The sequence below is a fragment of the Bos grunniens genome, chromosome 10 (genome assembly GCF_055505025.1).
Source record: "Bos grunniens cultivar Pamir isolate PY7600 chromosome 10, Bosgru_T2T1.0, whole genome shotgun sequence".
In the NCBI taxonomy this organism is placed as follows: domain Eukaryota; kingdom Metazoa; phylum Chordata; class Mammalia; order Artiodactyla; family Bovidae; genus Bos; species Bos grunniens.
Window position 1 is genome coordinate 57564387 of NC_141174.1, and position 20296 is coordinate 57584682.

General features: G+C 47.7%; 1 protein-coding gene across 3 annotated transcripts in view; it reads left to right on the forward strand.

The window, feature by feature from the left end:
* The window catches only part of SNX1 (sorting nexin 1), a 37188-nt gene extending 27071 nt beyond the window's left edge, over nt 1-10117 (forward strand). For all 3 annotated transcript variants that reach the window (XM_086321454.1, XM_086321452.1, XM_086321453.1), the window contains exons 7-15: nt 399-477; nt 939-1014; nt 3281-3394; nt 3605-3698; nt 4789-4994; nt 7402-7545; nt 8402-8482; nt 8970-9041; nt 9684-10117. In XM_086321454.1, coding sequence (XP_086177580.1) covers nt 399-477; nt 939-1014; nt 3281-3394; nt 3605-3698; nt 4789-4994; nt 7402-7545; nt 8402-8482; nt 8970-9041; nt 9684-9734 — 917 coding nt within the window. In that variant the 3' untranslated portion in view covers nt 9735-10117. The remainder of the gene's footprint in view (nt 1-398; nt 478-938; nt 1015-3280; nt 3395-3604; nt 3699-4788; nt 4995-7401; nt 7546-8401; nt 8483-8969; nt 9042-9683) is intronic.
* Nucleotides 10118-20296: the final 10179 nt, after the last annotated feature.

A 20296-nucleotide genomic window follows, 5' to 3' on the forward strand; every position in this document is an offset into this window, starting at 1 on the left:
TGTGTGTGTGTGTTGGTATCCTGGAGACTTCAGTGGTTGCGATTCCCTCCAAATTGAAATGTACTCATTGAATGAGGGGAAGGAGGTCAGGCAAGGAATCTTCCCATTACCATCAATTGATATCTGCTAATCTTTCCCAGAGTCCCATGGCCCCCTTTTAGAAAACATGTGCTCTGGAAGTCCCAGGGTTGAGAACCTTCAACACTTTAAGACTAGTATGAAAACTGACTCTTGTATAAAGAACCTTTTGTTCATGCTTATGCATGACATAGAAGTGGCCTTTGGTTGTATTTTGTAGAGCTCCCTCATTGCCTTCCTCCTGGCGCTTTTCTGCAGCCTAAAGCTTTTCATGATGATTTATAGTTTTCTTGTTTTTTTCTTTTAAAATTGTGTTCCAGGAATGACAAAAGTAAAAGTTGGAAAGGAAGATTCTTCTTCTGCAGAATTTCTTGAAAAACGGAGGGCTGCTCTAGAAAGGTAAGTACAATAAAACTATTTTCCTGAGTGCCACGAGAACAAATGAGGCGCTAAAACTGAGACTTAATAACCATGAGACGTTGGCTAGAGTTAGTAGTGGTGAAACTTGAATGGGTTGAAGATTCCCACCTCCGTGTTGTCTGTAGCCTTTCCTAAGTCTCTTTCCTTCCCACATTAGGAGCAGAGCATCCTCTTCTCCTCTCCTGAGTGAGCAGACAATCATATTCTCCTTTTCAACAATCAGTCAGGAGTGGTTCTGCAGTCTCTTTCCAAGCAGTTACTTTTCGTTCCTTTTTGGAAATGTGAAGAGTATGAACTTACATGTGCTTATAAGCAGAGTCATATAAGTGCCCTGAGGATATTTTAAAGTAATGAAAGACATCGTACCCCTGCCAGCATTTTATAATGCCCCAAACTTTGTAAGGCCAAGCCAACTAACCAGATAACTGCTTACCCTGTAGGTACCTTCAGAGGATTGTGAATCATCCTACCATGTTACAGGACCCTGATGTCAGAGAGTTCTTGGAAAAAGAAGAGGTTAGTATTGTACAAACTGAATTTCACAATTCATATCTACCCCTGTGAAATGAAACTAGTTCCTTCAACAAATATTTGAGCACACGCATATAGCCTAGTCTGACTGTATCATAGTTTATAGGTGCCCAAAAGTGACAAGTGTCTTTCAGCCTCTGAAATAAAAGCAGCTCTGCCTGCAGTCAAAAGTAACTGGTTGTAGAGGTCAAATTGCAACCCAGTTTTGTCTTACTGGATCAACACAGTGATCTGTTTGTCAGGTCTTGGCATGTCCTTCATAGGTTACTACTTGGCTTCGATTGAATGCTTATTTTGTGCCAGGAGCTATGGAATTTTAGTTCAAAGCCGTTTAACCACAGACCTCAGAACTGCCAGCATGTAGCAAAAGTGTTGGTTCAAGTGGACAGTCTTTTAACAGGCTATGCATAGGCTATTCATGACTGAAAAATTAGATACAGTCCAGTTGCTAATAATTGAGAAGTTAGTAAAATATATCAATACAACAAATACTTAATGCTCATCATAAACAGAAGGTATACAGAAATTCATTGGAGCATACATTTGAAGAATGATGAGGGAGAGGGATAAATCAGGAGTATGAGATTAATGGATATACACTACTATATATAAAGTAGATAAACAATAAGGATTTGCTGTATAACACAAGGAACTCTATTCAGTACCTTGTAATAACCTTATCATGGAAAAGAATCTGAAAAAAAAATACATATCTATATACATATACAACTGAACCACATTGCTGTACCCCTAGAACTAACACAGTACTATAAATCAACTGTACTTCAGTTTAAAACAAGAATTATTTAAAAAAATAAAAAATAAAACAAGAATTATAAAATGAAACAAGAAACAGCATATAAACATAGCTGAATAAACACGTTAGTCATTAAGAATCAAACACTGGAATAAAACAATGGTGTATCTCATAGGAAAGAAAAGTAGAAGGAAATAAGTGACAGTGTAGAACTGTTGTTTTGTAGTTATTTTTTTATTTTGTTTTTATTTAAAATTTTTTCTTTAATTTGCATATTGTATATATGACTCAAAATAAGAAAATGGTACTAAGTATATGGGTTGCCCACCAAAATGAACTTCTTTAATTAAAAATTCTGTCTAATGCTCTAAATCCTAGTTCTCTGAGATTCCTAAATCCATTTTTCCTTTTCATGCCCTCATACCCGCCTGCTGCCGTAGAGCAGGGTTTATCTCCAGTGGCACTGTTGACATTTTGGGCTGGATCATCCTTTGTTGTGGGGATGTCCTGTGCATTGTTGGTTTAGCAGCATTCCTGGCCTCTAACCACTAGATGCCAGTACCCTCCCCCACCTCCTGTCCCCAGGTTTTTTTTTATCTGGTTGTGTCCAGAGTCTTAGTTTTGGCAGTATTTTTCTTAGTTCAGCATGTGGAATCGTTTGTAGTGGTATGTGAACTCTTAATTGCAGCATGCGAGATCTAGTTCCCTGGCCAGGGATCGAATCCGGGTCCCCTGTACTGGGAGCACAGAGTCTTAGCCACTGGACCACCAGGGAAGTCCCCTGTCCCCAGTTTTAGTAAGCAAAATTATCTCCATACATGACCAGCTGTCCCCTGGGGGCAAAATGGCCCTGAGTCTTAACTCTCAAGAGTCCTGGGCACTAAAATCTTAATTGTTCAGCGTGGTATACTACATATACTATGGATTCTCCAGCATCCTTTTCATACCTTAGGAAAGGAGTGGGAAGACTGAACTAGTCAAATTGTTTCTAAGTATTTGGCATGCTTGACTAAACTAGATGTCCATAAAAGTAGCCTCAATCTATTATGCTCCTTTGTTCCCTGAGGAAAATTCGAATGGAATTACAGCTTCAAAGTGTCTCTCAAGATTTTAAGTCTAGCTGTGTGTGAGTATGCATCCACAAAGAACTTTTAACTTTTAAACAAAAGCATTTGGTATTTAAGCAGTTCATGCCTGGGTAGGCAGATAATCTCAATATGAGGTCACCTGGCCACATAACACACACTGCCTGTCTTTCTGCACACAGTATCAAAAGCTGACAATTTTGCTGATTCTCTTTAATATGGTCCTTTGATTTTTTTTCTCTCCACATTGCTAGTTAAGGATTTGTCTAACTGCCCTTGAAAATAATAGCCTACAGTTCAGATAATTTATTCGGCAAGTTTGGGGCATGACATCTGATGGATACTAATTCTTCTGAACCTAAAATAGGGGCAGCAGATAACTTGCCACCCCGCCTTCTTGGTCTTGTAGCTGCCACGTGCTGTGGGTACCCAGACATTGAGTGGCGCTGGTCTCCTCAAGATGTTCAACAAAGCTACAGATGCGGTCAGCAAAATGACCATCAAGATGAATGAATCTGACATTGTGAGTAGCACTGGGCCTCTCAGCTTCCCCAGCCCCCTCAGGGTTATGGGTCAGAAGCCTTGAGGAGTCTTGAAATTTCTGAGATTAGAGACTTTCTTTTTACAATAATTCAGTCCCTTAAAAAAGAAGAAGAAAACTGCTAAGGAAAAGACAGCTCTACACCTGTATGATGAGTAGCCTCCTTTAAAGCTTTGGGCCTGTGTGTTTCAGTGGTTTGAGGAGAAGCTCCAGGAGGTAGAGTGTGAGGAGCAGCGCTTACGGAAACTGCATGCCGTTGTAGAAACTCTAGTCAACCACAGGAAAGGTAACAAGCTTCTGACATGCACTTGGAGCTGGGGGGAAGCTGATGTCTCCAGTGAGCTAGAGATGGGAGGGCATGTTGTTCCCAAACCTCTCAGCCGTTCAAGTTGAAATTCTCAACCCACTTGGTCCTTGATGTTCTGATCAAAGAGATAATGCCTTGCGTCTCCTGACAGGAAACATGCCTCTGCCGCTGAAGGCATTGTACTCTTTACCCGGGAGGAATGCAGAGAAGCCATCCCAGTTACAGCTTGACCTGGGATTGTGGGCTTTGGTTGGTGGCATTGAGTTGGTGGCTTATATCCAAAACGATGCTACATGCCTTAGCTACATGGTCCAATGAGAAATATGTAAATGTGGGAAACCATGTATGTCTCCTAACCCTTCTTCACCTTTCTCTGGTGAGATTTGCTTAAGAGCTAGTGAAATTTGCCAAGTTTGAGTGCTTTAAACATGCTGATAATCAGGAGTCTAAACAGGCAGAAAACCATTAGATGTAAGGGTTGGCAAAATATGACCCAGCCCCCTGGGTCATATCTAGTCATAGACATATTGGTCATGGACCTACTACTGTGGCTGTAAGTGGTTTTTAACATTTTTGAAGAGATGGGGTGGAAGGGTGGGGGAAGGGAGCAAGGAGAGTGAGCCATATGTGGTCGGCAAAGGTTAAAATACCTGGCTCTTCACAGAAAGTTGTTCTGCTCTGGTGCACGTAAGACTATGCAGTGTGTACATACACTCTCTCTCATGCAGGCAGGCTGCTTACTGTGAGCTCTAATGTGAAAATCAGAACTGTGCCATTGGCCTGTTTCTATTAACTGGCCCCTGGTTCTCCAGGAGCATCAGCACTGCTCCATCCAAGTAAGCTTAACCTAGGGAAACTGAGGGCAGCAGGCACTCTCTTTGCTCGTGTGCCCGAGCTGCATCACCCTCGCTTTCTGAATTCAGTTGGCTCTAATGTAAGTGACCAGATTTGCAGAGCCCATGGTTGCCAGACACGCGGGGGCCAGCATAGCTCAGGCACCCGGAGAGTGCCAGCTGACTTGTCCCTCTTCCTCGGGAGATCAGAGGCTCTGCTGTCTTCCTCCTTCCAGAGCTAGCGCTAAACACAGCCCAGTTTGCCAAGAGTCTCGCCATGCTTGGGAGCTCTGAGGACAACACAGCACTGTCACGGGCTCTCTCCCAGCTGGCTGAGGTGGAAGAAAAGATCGAGCAGCTCCACCAGGAACAGGCCAACAATGACTTCTTCCTCCTCGCGGAGCTCCTGAGTGACTATATTCGCCTCCTGGCCATAGTCCGCGTAAGCATCTCGTTCCTCTCCTCTTTTTCCTCCACTGGATTTAATTTGTCTTTTCCTTTGCTCTTCTTCTCAAGATGGTTTCATCCATTATAGCTTGAAATAGGTATAGTTTTTCTACTCTCAAAAGTATCTTGTGAACTGAAACATCCATTAAACTCTTAGTTGTCTCTGAGTCATTTTGAGGCCCACAGCCAGTATTTTAAATCAGCTTGAAGAAAAGACCACTCTTGAATTTCCAAGTAGGCCCTTCCTTATTGTTGAAGCTGGACAGCATCCCATATTCCTTTCTTCAAGCAAGGCTGTTCCAGGCCTAGGTCTGGGCCCCTTGGAGCTGTGACTTCCTCAGACCTCTGGTCTTTGCCTTCTTAACAGTATGCGGCAGCTTGGCCCCAGTAAGAGCTCTTGCTGGCTTCCACTTTTCCCTCCAGTGTGGGCTACCAGGTAACTACACACAACTAGTGTGTTGCTGCATGGAGGAGTGTGGCCAGGGGGCTGAGGGAGCTTGTCACCAGAGCTGTGCTGTGCTGACCACACTGGTGACAAGACTGCAGCCTGCCCCTCAGGTCAAGCACCTCACCTTCTCTTCTGGTGACCAAGGCACTCTGGTTCCCTGATCTTTCAGAATGGCTGAGGAAGCTTCACTGGGCAGTGAGATTAGCTCTTGCATGGCCTCTCTGAGACAGAGGAAGGAGCCAAGAGGGAACCTGGCACCTGCCCTAATAGGGCCTGAATCTGCCTGATCCGGGTTGGGACCAGAACATCTGAGCCTCTGAGTTGGAACAGAGCCACACAAACACTCTATCTCTCCCCCCATCCCCGAGCTCTCCCCAGCCTGAGAGCTCCTGCATTGTCAGGAGCCACGCTGCCCCCAGCACTCATTTTCTCCATGATAGAGTTGCTTAATATAGTCTGTAAGATTGCTCACTGTCCTCTCCGTTTGCTGTTTGGTTTGCTGCTAACTCCAGAGTGATAAGAGGCTGGAAAAATAACCTGTTCTGGCATGCTTGGGACAGGTCAGACTACTTAGACTAGAAAGCCACCCCAGGGAAGGGTTCTCTCTGGGGATGCTTTCAGAGAGCAGTGTTGTCTGGGGCTTCTGGAGAGCTCAGCATTTGGGTATGACCCTCAGGCCAGGAACCCTGTATGGAGAGGGGTGAGGGAGGCCTCATTGAGGCAGCTCGCCTTAGTGCCCAGAACTGCAAGCTGGTCTTTTCTCAGAGACCCCACCTGCCCTTCTTGTGGTCATGTGCTGGCAGTGGGACTGGAGAGATGAACAGATGTTACTTCTCTGCTGAAACCTGCAGCTGTACCACAGTTAGCCTAGGGTTTTAGGTTGGATTTGAGGTCACACCTTACCTGATCCTTTATTCAGCTGTTTAGAAATGGCAGATAAGCAGCAGTGACTATGCAGGGGAAGATAAATTTGGTGTCCTTTCACTCCCTGAGGTTCAAGTCTTGGCAAAGGCCTGAACTAAGGAGGCCTGGAAAACATCCAGGGAACTCTCACAGGGGAGGGGAGCAGAAGGAGCGGTGCTGGGAGGCTGCCCCAGGCAGAGGCCTTTCATCCCAGCCTCTTGAAGCCTACAGAGCCAGTGGGGGTGCGGGATGATTTGGTTAGCCCAACAGGCATCCTCTGGACATGCTGATTGTGATCAAGGAACTGAAAACAGGGAAGACCAGCAGATGGACTTCGGAGAGCTTCTTGAAGGCCCTGATAGCCGCGAGCAGTTGAATGTATGGATGAGATGATGTTTACTTAGTATAAAGATCTGTTAAGCTGAAGGTGGTGGGGAGATCTGTCAAGCTCACCCTGTATATTGTTTGGGTGTCAGTATAGAGTTTGCTTCCTTAGGTTGGTCTTCTCTGACGTGTCTCCCAGGCTCAACTAGGTCCCCAAGTGTTTTTTTGCAGTACTCTGCTTGTTTTTTCTGTACTCTGCATTCTTAGGATTACTTATTGGCAGTTAGTAATACAATGTCAGGCTTTCCTGTTAGATTTCAAGCTCCATGAAAGCAGGCCTATGTGTTTCATTTCCTACTATATTCTTAGCCCTTGGCACAGGGCAGGCATTTAAGGAAAGTGTGTAGACTCATGAACTGACTGATCTCAGGGAGTCCGTTTGAAAGCGATAGATTGGGTATGGGCATCAGACCACCTGCTTGCCCTGGGCCATCCAGCCTTGGGAGCAGCATGACGCAGGTCTACTGGAGCCTTGGAGAGAGGTCTTACCCAGGCTTGTGCTTTTGGACGTTAAACTTCCAGCTGGGCATTAACACAAGATTGTGGAACCTGCCCTTGCTCGGCCCTTCCCCAGCACAGCCGCTGGGAGAGCCCCCTCCCCCCAAGGCAGAGCCAGCAGAGCGCCTGAAGGGCTGGTTGTGCTTTTCCCCAACCTTCACCCCTACAGGCCGCCTTTGACCAGCGCATGAAGACGTGGCAGCGCTGGCAGGATGCTCAGACCACCCTGCAGAAGAAGCGGGAGGCTGAGGCTCGGCTGCTGTGGGCCAACAAGCCGGACAAGCTGCAGCAGGCCAAGGATGAGATTGTAGAGGTGAGCCACTGCAGGGACATTCTGGCTCCTGAGTGAGTCCGGGTTCCACCCCACTGAGCTGCTTAGAACCCCTCAGCAGGCAAGAGAACTAATGGAGTCTAAAGGACTGCTGCTGCTGCTGCTGCTAAGTCACTTCAGTCGTGTCCGACTCTGTGCGACCCCATAGATGGCAGCCCACCAGGCTCCCCCGTCCCTGGGATTCTCCAGGCAAGAACACTGGAGTGGGTTGCCATTTCCTTCTCCAGTGCATGAAAGTGAAAAGTGAAAGTGAAGTCGCTCAGTCTTGTCCGACTCTTCGAGACCCCATGGCCTGCAGCCTACCAGGCTCCTTCGTCCATGGGATTTTCTAGGCAAAATTACTGGAGTGGGGTGGTCTAAAGGGCAGTGGCCAGCAAAGCTGCTGCGAATGGCCCAGGGTCTGCCCTGAGATTGGGCCCTCCTCCTCCTCTCCTGTTCCACCCACACTTGCCAAATTAGAATCTCTGCAGGAGCAGTCCTGCCTGGGTCTTTGAAAAGCTCCAAGGTGATTCACATGTGCCCTTCCGGTGAGAACTAAATTCAGTTCTCTGGGCCTCCCAGCCTTGCTGGCAAGTACCTGAACTGGAGCCTCTGGGGAACTAGATTTCTTAGGAACCAGACTTGGCCTGAGACACATGGCACCTGTTTCCCAGCCAGTTCCAGAGGTGACCTCTACTGGAGTCTGGATTACCTGTGGAATCTCCATATCTAATCTTACCCAGAGGGACAAACAAATGACCAATTGAGGTCTCAGATACACAGTTGCTGTTCAGAGGTAAAGACTTAATAGTAACTCCATAATATGTTAAGGGATCCTTTCTTTCCTCTTTCTTCCCAGTGGGAGTCTCGGGTGACTCAGTATGAAAGGGACTTTGAAAGGATTTCAACTGTGGTCCGAAAAGAAGTGATACGGTTTGAGGTAAGATAGAAGACCCTCCTTCTCACCAGTGTGCAGTGCCTGGTTTAGTGGTGGTACTGGTTTTGTCCGTGTCTCTACTGAGTAGGGAGACAGACGGCAGTGCCAGCGACTTGGCAGTTACTGTGAACAAGCATGGCTGTGTGTGTGTGTGTGTGTGTGTGTACGCGCGCGCTCACGTTTGTGTGTTTGTTCCTGAGGCAAAGTGGCTGTCCTCCACTGGTTGCTGGACCAGAGCAGTTAGACACAAAACAAAGCTTGCCCTGTCATAACCCCTCTGCTCCCCTGTCCTTTCTCCTCGCTTTCCCACCCTGCCACCATTCAAGAAAGCCTTGCAAGAGGTTATTGGGCTGGAAATTGTAGCTAATCCAGCTGCTGCCTCTCCTTTCTGAGGCTGTGTTCAGCCTTGGTCAGCAAAAACATCACCATCCTGTCAAGAGGGGAAGGAGCAACTGTCAGGATGGTCAGTGTAGAATCCTGTCTCCTTTAGAAAGAGAAATCCAGGGACTTCAGAAACCACGTGATCAAGTACCTCGAGACACTCCTGTATTCACAGCAGCAGGTATGTAACTTGTGCATGGCTTTCTTCCTCTCCTGCTTGCTTGGGCCAGCTGCATACTTGAGACTTTGGTGACAGGGTGGTCTGGCATACATCAGGGGTCTGGACCCTGCTTAATCAATAATTGAACATAAGTCCTGTTTCTGTAATGTGGAGCATCCAGTAGGGTCTTTTGCTAATAAGCAGGATAGCCCTAATCCTACAGTGAGTTAGTTTTTAAGGACAAACCCCAACTCTACTCTCCCTGTAACCCCCTGATACCACCTAGCCCTCTTGAGGCTGAGGCCCCAATCGGTATGTGGAACAATGACCCTGTTGTGAGGAGCTGACTGACCTGAGCCAAGCTGTGGCCCCCACGGGGGTACTTCCTCTGGGGCAGAACCAGGACTGTCTTCAGACCTTGTACTTGATGCTTCCTTCAGTCTAGAGAGGTAAGGGTAGTGTGGCTGGCCAGCCAGTCTGTCCCAGGGTCCACTCTCGGCATACCCATTTGCTCAGCGTGGCCTCAGCCTAGGCCAGGCTGAGGAAATGGTCTCCCTGTGCTGGCCAAGGGCACTTGGGGGAGTGCCTTGGCTTGCTCCCCTTCCAGGCTCAGGCTCTGCCACTCGATGGGAGCACTTGCTTACTGATCCCACTTCTTTGCAGCTGGCTAAGTACTGGGAAGCCTTCCTTCCTGAGGCAAAGGCCATCTCCTAATGGACCGAGGACACCAGAGCCACCTGCCTGACGCTGCCTTTTTATACACTGTCCTCCACCTCTGCCGGGCCCAGTGATGCATCCTGCCTAGCCTGGACTTCACCCCTTCCCTCCTGCCCCCACGACCGCGCTGTCCCCAGTCTCTCTAACCGTTACTTCACTTAGCTTCCATATATATTTTCTTACCTGAAGGAATAGTTTCTTGCTTTAAGCAAAAGTCCTATACTAGGTGGTGGAATTAGGGGATGGGGTGGAGTATTGATATAAATATATAAATACAAATGTATATTTTTCAGGATGTGGTTAGGAACTGGGGATAACGTTTTCTGTTACTCCTGACGGTGCCATGAAAAGATTATGTAATAAAATACTTTAAAATCGGGTCACATGACTGAGAATGGTGGTGCTTTTTGCTCTAGGCTGGGGAACAGTTGGGAAGCAGCTCTAAACAAGAAGTGCCAGGGAGAGTTGTGTAATGAGTTCCTCTCCACAGGAGCTCGTGGGCCTTGGCTCCTGCTCCTCCACAGGACTGGGGTTTCCTTTGCTCTCTCTACCCTAGCTGCCTGTTCTGAGGGACTCTTAGTAACTCTTACTCCTGCTTCTTTAGGGAAGGAGTTTTAAACACGTCTCTTATAATAAGAGGAACAAAACCAGTTCTCCCGCAAAGGAGGCAGACTTTCATTTTTATTCCTGCCCTGTTTCTCTAAGCTGCCCAGGGCTCTCTGAGAGTTTGCCTTCTGATAGCAAAGCCTTGTGTTCCGAACTTCTTTTTGCCACCTATCAAAGCAGGTGCTCAGTAGACTGGTTTATGTTAAAAATGTAAAGGACTGATAAGGACTTAACAGTTCACCCCACTGACAACAGAACCAGGCACTCTGCCTTGAGATAAAGTCATCCCAGAGTTCCTAAACCTTCTGAGTTCCAAGAAGCTTTACGGTCTATGCCCAGGAGAGAGCATGTCGGCAAGAGGCCCTGGTATTGTGAGCACAAGCCAAGGGCATTCAAAGGGGTCTCTGTGCTGGCCTGGCCAGGGAGGCCCAGTCTCAGATGTGCCCTTGCTGGGCTTCCCCTCAGCTGCGTCCACAGCTGCTCAGCTCGCTGCTCAGAGCAGACTGAAGCCACTGTGTGGGGCAGGGCTGGCAGACTGCCTGCAGGGGAGCTTCATACTCCTAGCCCCACCACCCTCAGATGCCCTTGTGAGGGCGCTCCAGACCCAGTGTCTGTTCTTGGGGTGAGGGATAGGTGTCAAGGTTTGGGGAGGGGCAGCCTGAGGCAAGAGAAGGCAGTCAATAGCACTCATCTCCAGTATTCTCCAGCATACCTGCCGGATGAGGGAGTGCCTATGCTGGCAAGTATTTTTTTCAATATGCTGATTTTTTCTTTTTTTTTTTTTTCAAGAAAAAGTCACTCGTCTCTCCCTTCCCCTAATATCCTTATTACCACCTTTGATATTACCCTTCCAATCTTACTTATGTGCTTGCTCTGCTTAGTTATAATAATGGACACATAAAATACTTTGTATCCGGCTTTCATCATTCAACCCTGTATAAGCTATAAGCATTTTTTCTATTTTGTTATGTATTTTCACAGATGTTTATTTGTAACGCTCTGTAATTTTAAATAGAGTGACTGTACCATAATTCTGACTCATCCCTTGTTGTTGGATTGCTGGTTGGTTTGGGAACTTTTAGAATTTTAATATGATTTTAAACTTACAGAAAAGTTACCGGAATATCACGAAGAACTCCCACTTACCAAGTGCTTATATTTTACCCCATTTGCATTATGACTGACAATTTGCTTCATCTGTATTTATATGTTGTATTTTCTCAATCACTGAGAGTCAGTTGTAGATATTGTTACCCCTCTACCCCAAAACTTCAGTAAGCCTTTCCTTAAGAAAAAGGACTTCGTCTCATAATTTATAACCGTAACCACTTGTCAGAAGCAGGAAGTATAATGCTGACGTCACGCTGACACTGACGGAATGCTGTCATCTACCCCTGCTCGCCGTTTAAATGGTGTCAGGTGTCCTGGTGCTGTTCCTTACGGTGATTCCCTTTTTCCTGATGCAGAATCATGTTACATTTAGTTGTGATACATGCTTAACACGTGTCTCTCAATTCAGATGTTTTTCCTTTTATTACCTTGGCCTTTTTGAAGAACACAGCCAGACATTTTGTAGAATGTTCCTCAAATTGGATTGGTCTCATGGACTAGATTAGGGTTTGGCATGTCGGGCGGGAACATCACAGAAGTGATGTGTCCTCTGTGTGTGTCTGAAGTTGGCAGGTGATGTTAGTTGATCCCATTAATATTGACGTTAGCTCTGTGATCACTTGGTTAAGTTAATGCCTGCCAGACTTCCCCTTTCTAAGTTGACTTCTCCCCTTTGTAAGTAACAAGTTACTTGTGGGGGGACACTTTGATGTCATTACATACTTTGTTCTTCATTCAGTGTGATTTTCTAACTCCATAGTTTCTTCTACACTTGTTTGACATTCTACTTCTAAAGGAAAGTATCTTCCTCCCTACTTATTAATGTTTGTTTATAGGTATGGTTGAATGGATTCCTATTTACTCAAAGTTGCGAGGTATTGCTTTGATTCTCAAACCATCCCAGATTTCTAGCAGGCTCCTATGTCTTTTAATATGTCCCTTTCATTTTTTTTTTTTAAACACTTTCTTACTTTCTGGCTTAAGGTGTTCCAGACTTACCTTGTATCTTCCCAGCCCCAGCCGTGGAATCAGCCATTTTTTTCCCAGGGAATCTTGATTCCTTTGAATGGAAAATGATTTTAAGAAATCAAGATCTGGGTGCTGAGTGCCCATTGCTACTGGAATGTCATTGCTTCTAGGCTTTTCTTGGCAGACAGAGCAAGGAAATAACTGTAGATAAAGATATATGGAAATATTGAGGGAGATGGAGATAGATGATATAAATAATTAAAAATCATGAATTCATAGTAGCCCCATAAATTTTATTCTTATCTCCCTTTTTCATATTTTTAACTCTCTGAGAAAATTTTAAACTTTCTCTTTGCTTTGTTTTGTTCCATCCAGTGATCCTCTTGATGTAAGTCTGTTTTTGTTATTTCCTGGAGACAGACTCCCTTCTGGTGTCAAAGCTTCCTCCTCAGAGCTTTTCTCTCTGTCCCAAGGCTCATGGAGCCAGCTGCCTTCAGGGCCTGTGCATTTCTGTGCAGAACTTGGAAGTTAAGAAGACCAATAGCAGTTTACCCGTACTGAGCCAGAGGCCGGTACGCGGGGATAGGGCCACAATGATGGAGTTGTTCCACTTGGAGACTCAGGAGGAAAAAATTGGAGAAGGGGATGCTTGAACTGTGTCTTCAAGGTGAAGAGGTTTTTGTTCCTTCCGTGGGACCGTCTGCCTTCCTGTGTCATGTCATGAGAGGTGGGCCCACCTAGGGAATACCAGTGGCTTGAGTGGCCAGGTCAAGTCAGTGGACGGCCCATGGAGTGGTGGCAGGAGCTGGATGTGGCCAGGTCAAGTCAGTGGACGGCCCATGGAGTGGTGAGCAGGAGCTGGATGTGGCTAGGTCAAGTCAGTGGACGGCCCACGGAGTGGTGAGCAGGAGCTGGATGTGGCCAGGTCAAGTCAGTGGACGGCCCACGGAGTGGTGAGCAGGAGCTGGATGTGGCCAGGTCAAGTCAGTGGACGGCCCATGGAGTGGTGAGCAGGAGCTGGATGTGGCCAGGTCAAGTCAGTGGACGGCCCATGGAGTGGTGGCAGGAGCTGGATGTGGCCAGGTCAAGTCAGTGGACGGCCCAGTGGTGAGCAGGAGCTGGATGTGGCCAGGTCAAGTCAGTGGACGGCCCATGGAGTGGTGGCAAGAGCTGGGTCACACCGTGCCTGTCACCTGTGGTGCTCTTTGAGCATGACCCTGCAGGTGTGGGGAGCTCCTGGAAGGACTTAAGCAGGAGATAGCATGGTCACATTTATGATGTAGACACATCAGAAGATACAAGGCTGGAGGCACAGAGAGTCAGCCAGAGTGCTGAGGAGGGTAGTAGTAATGGAGTCCAGGCTCAGGGAGAGGAGTCAGTGGCAGCAAAGAGCCCCTGGGGGCTGCTCACTGATATGACGAAAGGCCTGAGGAAGAGAGTGGTAGCTGGCATGACCCATGAGCTTCTGACCTGCATTTCAGGGTAGATGGTGACAATGGTCATGACATAGGTAGCACAGGAGGCCAAATAGGTTTGGAGCAAATGGGCGGGGAAGCAGCGGTGACAGCAAGTGCATGACCGCATCATTCATATAAGAGGCTCGTCTGAATGAAAAGGGAGGACTGTGCCGAGAGGTAAGGGAGATGCAAAGTCAAAGCTGGCTTTGTTTCATTTAAAGGCATGTCAGACCTAACATGTTAACAGAATTCAGAGGAGAGAAAGGGAATAGCCATCATCCATGTCTGGGAGCAAATGCAAAACGCACAGCGCAGGGAGCCTTGCTGCTGGGGCTGGGTAAGAAAGATTAACTGTATGGTGATCCAGATGTTCTCAGACACGGCTATCTTGTTGACCTATTTGAGTCAAGTGGTTTACAGAAGAGGTGTGGAAATGAGTCTTACTTCTCCTGCTTCCCTGTGGGTTATTTCCCCCATGCATCTCTGGGCTTCGGAGTCCTGAAGGTGAGGGCTTAGAGCTGAAGAGACCCCAGCATTCAGAATGGGTCTTCAGCAACAGAACAAATGCAAGAAGTAGAAATGATAGGAAGCGTTACACGTGGATATTTGTAACACTGAGCTCTTTCTGAGTGATTTTCATTCAGAAATGAATGTAGCTGAGAAGCCTAAAGAAAGAATGCCTGGGCATCTCAAATTTGAAAAATCATGAGAAGATAATGGAAATCTAAAGATGGGGCCAGGAACTGGTTGAGAAAGGAGCATGGCAATGGAAGGAGTGTCCTTTGCTGAGCATGTTTAGAGCCCACGTGGGATTGGAAACCATGGATTCTGAGGAACAGCAGACCCTAAGGTGGTGGGATTTTCCCCACCAGTTCCCAGCAGCCTTTGGGAGGGGGAGGAGTAGAAAAGGAAGAGAATGGTGATTCCCTCTTTTCCTACATTTGACCCATGCCTGAACAGGACACTCTGCCTTAATGAGGCACTGGCTAAGAGTCTCAGCTCCGCGTTGGGGAAGAGTTGGGTCAGAGCTCAGAGTTAGAAATGCGCTAGAACAACTCACCCTTGTCTTCTGGCCCCGGGGTTGGTGCGCCATCACCTGCCAATGTCTTGTGATACCAGTTGTGTGGCTTAATGTTGGCAATCTCTGCCAAACAAAAATTCTGTAATATTTAATTTGGGCCTTAGGGTATCCATAGGAGCGCAATGGCTACAAAGAACAGGACGCGATGAGACAGGTGACTGAAACACAAAAGGCAATTTAAGGCATAAAAAAAAAATAAGACAATAAACTCTCCAAAGTGGAACATCTCTTTAACCTTGTGACTCCTGAAAATATCTGGGCTTTAAATAGGTGCTGTGTAGGTAACTGTTGAATGAGCTCCAATAGTGGGCTCTGCCACCTGGCCTTCACAGCCTGCTGTGAGAGGACTCCAGCTCACCGTTCCCTGTTTATCTCCTAGTCCTTCACAGCAGCGTGCGTACCTCACGGAAACAGACTCCACATACGCTCCTTCCTTCCCCACTGCTGAGTAGCGTAAGAAGCCTTTATTATTGGTGGCCTTTGCACCTGAAGCGCCCTATCTCAGGCCCTCGTCCCTCCCTTCAATCTTAAACTTACACCTGTCTGACACAGCCAGCCTTCCGTATTGTGGATGAAAGTGTGAGTAAATAGAGATGAGGGCACTGGTTGGTGTGTCAGGACACTCCCTGGGGATTCCCATAGACACTTCTAGAAACCCAAGTCCATGAAGATGGCTATGCAAAGAAGCCCATCATAGCATTGTTTACAGCTGTAAAATTTGAAATCAATCTAACGTACAGCAGGAAGGGATTAAATGAATTATGGTACATAATGCAATTAGATTTTATACAGTCATTGAAGATGATATACAGCTATATTCATTGGCAAGAAAAACTCATTTTTGAGTAAGAATAGGTTACAGAATTACATGTATGATATGGTCTGCATTTATATAAAATTATATATATATACGAGAAGGATGTTGATTGAATTGTTAACTGTGGTTGCCTCCAGGGATGGAATTTTGCATTATTTAAAATTTTTATACTATCTGATATTGCTTGGAATTTGTATATTATTTTTATAATCATAAACATTAAATAAAGCTATTTTCATTGTGGGAAAACAACCCACTGCATCCTTGAGGCCTACATTCTCTGGGAAACTTTCTTTGACCCACCCTCCCACCCTACCCTATTCCCCACTGGAGTGGGAGCCCCGGCTCCTTTATAGCTCTTGACTTAGCACTTCGCTGTCTCCTTAAAATTCTGGTCTTTCTCACCCTTGATTGTAATATTATCTCAGCAGCCTCCATGGCTCTGAACTCCTTAAGATCATGGTTACTCTAGATGGATACTCATCTAGGTCCCTCCTCCACTTCGAGATTCAGAAATAGGCCTGATTTGGGGTTTGGTGGGCTATGCTGCTGTGGGCTTCCCTCGTGGCTCATACAGTAAAGCATCCGCCTGCAATGCAGGAAACCTTGGTTCAGTCCCTTGGTTGAGAAGATCCCCGGAGAAGGGAATGGTAACCCACTCCAGTATTCTTGCCTGGAGAGTTCCATGGACAGAGGAACCTGGTGGGCTATAGTCCATGGGGTTACAAAGAGCTGGACACAACTGAGCGATTAACAGGCTTTGCAGTGGTTGGCAAAACGGGTGTTCAGTGCCCCAGGTGAGGCCTACAGGTGGGAGGTGATAGCCACCTGCCTCATTGCTTGCCCCTGATAAGCCTCCTCCCTCCCCTTTGCCTTTGTCTGTTGCGGAAGTGCCCCTCTGGCTCTGCTGACCAGACCTCTGGGGCAGAAATCCTCCCCACCCCCAACATCAAGGCTGCTCAAGGAGGCCAGCTGCTCAGCCTCTGTGGGATTCATTCTGGGTCCAGAAAAAACCCCAAAGGAAAAAACCCTGTCCCATCTGAGATAGGACCTTTCTCTAAAGGGATGTGACAATTGTTTCCAAATGACTGCCCCCTTCTAGCTTAAGTGCTCTCAGCTTCCTCTTCCCTTATGAGTGACACCAGTAACGGCCACAGGGGCCCGGGAGTGGGTCTCTCCTTGGGAACATAAGCAGCCTCACCAGAAAAAAATGATGAGGCACCTGGCAGCCAGGAAACGTGCAGGGCAGCGTCCAGACTGTCCCGGTAGTCCCATCCCACCCCAGGACCCCGTAACAAGAGCTGCCATGTGGTAAACACCTTCCCCTGCCAGTGGGTGCAGTGGTGTGACACTCACCTGGCCCCATGACCCTGCCAGGTGGGCGTCATTATCTACATGAAAAGACTGAGGCTTAGAGACCTTAAGCAGCTTGCCCAAGGTCACACCGAAGAGCTAAGGCTTGAACATTAGTCTACTTGACTCAGCCTGTCTGCACCCCGATATCCCACATCTGAAGATGGACAAGGAGGATCTAAACGCTAACCCACTAAGCTGTTTCCTTAAACGTCTGAACAAACTCACACAGCAGGGCTATCAAGGAGAAGTTACCCACCTGACGTTGTAGGCATTTGCACTTCTCTGACCCTGTGAGGTGCTTTCCCCAGATGTGCTCAGTGTGTGGCAGGAGCAGAAGCCGGAAGACAGAGAAGCAGCTTTGGTGAGTAGCTGGGGACCATTAACGGCAGAGTCTAAAAACTCTACTTGCCAAGAAACCCCAGACAGTATCCAAGGCTCGAGTGGGTTGAGGGCGGGGCAGCACCTCCCTTCCAGACAGGAAGGCCTGCTGCTGTGGGCACCCCGCACCTTTACCTGTTGGCCTTAGTTCTTGGCCTTACAGCCTTCTTCATGATAAACTCCTGTGACTTGAGGGTGCCTGAGTACCTTGAACCCCAGTGCCAGCACACCAGAGGGGTGATCAGTTGTTCCCCTGACATGCCACTGTAAGGGAAGTTAGGAGTGAGTTGTTGTAGGGCCAGAAGAGTCTCCCCGGGAAGCTCGTGCTCCGGCGCGAGGTGGCTGGGGTGCTCTCCGCAGCTCCCCTGCCCTGGCCTTGCATCATGCTGTCTGAAGCAGCTGCGCTTCCGTCCTGCAGCAAGAGGCAGGTGGCTCCTAGGAGCGACACTGCTGGCTGCAGCCTACCAGGCCCCTGAGAAACAGGGTGCCAGCCTAACCCAGGGCCAAACTTTGCTCTCAGGGCTCGGGCAGGATGTGCTTGTCAGAGGTGCCTTCCTAACACAGCCCTGTCCACAGCCCACTTCTCCCTTCCTCGCACCTCAGTTTCCTCATCTGTAACATGATGAATTTAGACTAGCTAATCATTTAAAATGTTTTAGCATTTAGAATATTTTTTTAGGTATCTACACCAAAGTCCAATATTTACAACATAAATTTCTAAATTTTATTATTTCAGATGTATAAGATGTACTTACTAAGCAGTTAAGTGCTCTGAAACTTGGAATGAAGAGGACAGTTGCTTATTTACACCAACCTCGATCGCTTCCACTTCTTTATCTTTTTTTTTTGGTTGTACAATATTAGAATATCAGGAAAAGCCTGATTACAGAGTTAGTAGTTGGAGTAACTAATAGGATTTTTGGTGTGTGTGTGTGTTTAAGCTAACCTTGCAACCTCAGGATACTGAAAGGAATATAAGAGTTTGTTTTTGTTGTTTCAAAAATGAATTATTAACAATATATGAGATGAACTATGTGTAATCTCCACAACCCCACAGTTTTGGCCTACAAAAACAGCGAATTCATCTAATTCAGTCAAATAAGAATAGCTAACGTTCACTTACTGTGTTTACATGCTAAACACTGTGCGAGCATGGTGTCATTTAGTCTACACACAAGTCCCCCTGGTACAGATGAGGACCCAGAAACAAGGGTGTCGTCCAAGGTTGCCCAGGTGACCAGAGCGCCCACGCCCGCCCCCCACCCAGCCCTCGGGAGCAGCAGTCCTGGCCCAGCCTTGCCCCAGGGTTGCTGGGACCCCAGGTCAGCCTGCCTCCGCCCGCCCGCGGGGAGGGGAAGAATCCAGCCTCTGTGCCCAGCGGCGCCCGCCGGCCCAGGAGCTGTTTGTTTTCTTACCGGGGTTAACCAAACCTCCGGAGCAGCAGAAGTCGAGCCCGAGTCCGTGAAAGGGGCTTTGTGTGCGGGCGCCGGAGCACGAGGGCGGGCCGGGCGGGCGGGTGGTGGAGGGGCGGGGGCGGGAGCCGCGATCCAGCCCACCTGCACGCCCGAGACCAGGCGGCCCCAGGAGCGGGTCGGGTCGGCAGAACACCTCCGCCCCCAGCCCTTGCCCTCTGCTCGGTCCTTGATCTTCATCTCCAGGCTCTACATCTGGACAGCGGGGCGAGAGTGGCCCCCCTCCCTGGCAGGGCTGTGTGAGCTGAAACAGGCAGGCATTTCCAACATGGTCCCCAACCGGGAGCATCAGATTCACCAGCGACCTTGTGGAAAACTCAGGGGATCAGACTGCCTGCCAGGCCTACACATTCAGAAAAGCCGTCAGGGCCCTATAACCTGAGTCTGGAACTTAGCTCAGTGTTCATATAGGGAGCCGGCCAACGCTTAAAGTATACAGGAAACAAACTTCTCCTTTGACAGTAATAACTGCTCTGGAGTGTACATCATGTCAGGTGTTCCTCTTTACAGGAAAATAGTCTCTGGACGTGGTTTTATCTCCCCAAAGATATAAATGTCTCCAGATCCAGGATTTGTTTTGAATCTTTATACTCATGTATGAATGAAATCGGAGAAGGCAATGGCACCCCACTCCAGTACTCTTGCCTGGAAAATCCCATGGACGGAGGAGCCTGGTAGGCTGTAGTCCATGGGGTCGCAAAGAGTCGTACATGACTGAGCGACTTCACTTTCACTTTTCACTTTCATGCACTGGAGAAGGAAATGGCAACCCACTCCAGTGTTCTTGCCTGGAGAATCCCAGGGACGGGGGAGCCTGGTGGGTTGCCGTCTCTGGGGTCGCACAGAGTCGGACACGACTGAAGCGACTTAGCAGCAGCAGCATGAATGAAATGCCATGGAGTAAGGATCTGCGGCTTCCCAGGTGGCACCAGTGGTAAAGAACCAGCCTGTCACTGCAGGAGACACAAGAGATGCTGGTTTGATCCCTGGGTGAGGAAGATCCTTGGAGGACGGCATGGCAACCCACTCCAGTATTTTCGCCTAGAGAATCCCACGGACAGAGAGCCTGGCGGGCTATAGTCCATAGGGTCACACAGAGTCAGACTCGACTAAAGCGACTTAGCATGCAAGAGGAGCTGCATATTTCCTACAAGATATTTCACATCAGGTGCATCAAATCTCCTATAACTGGGAATGAAAATCCATTGATTTGAGACTTCTCAGGAACATCTGAAAATTGAACAAATGAATAAGGTAGATGACCGTCTGCAGAGACAGGGTAACAGACAGTGAGAGCTAGGTGTCTGCCTCCG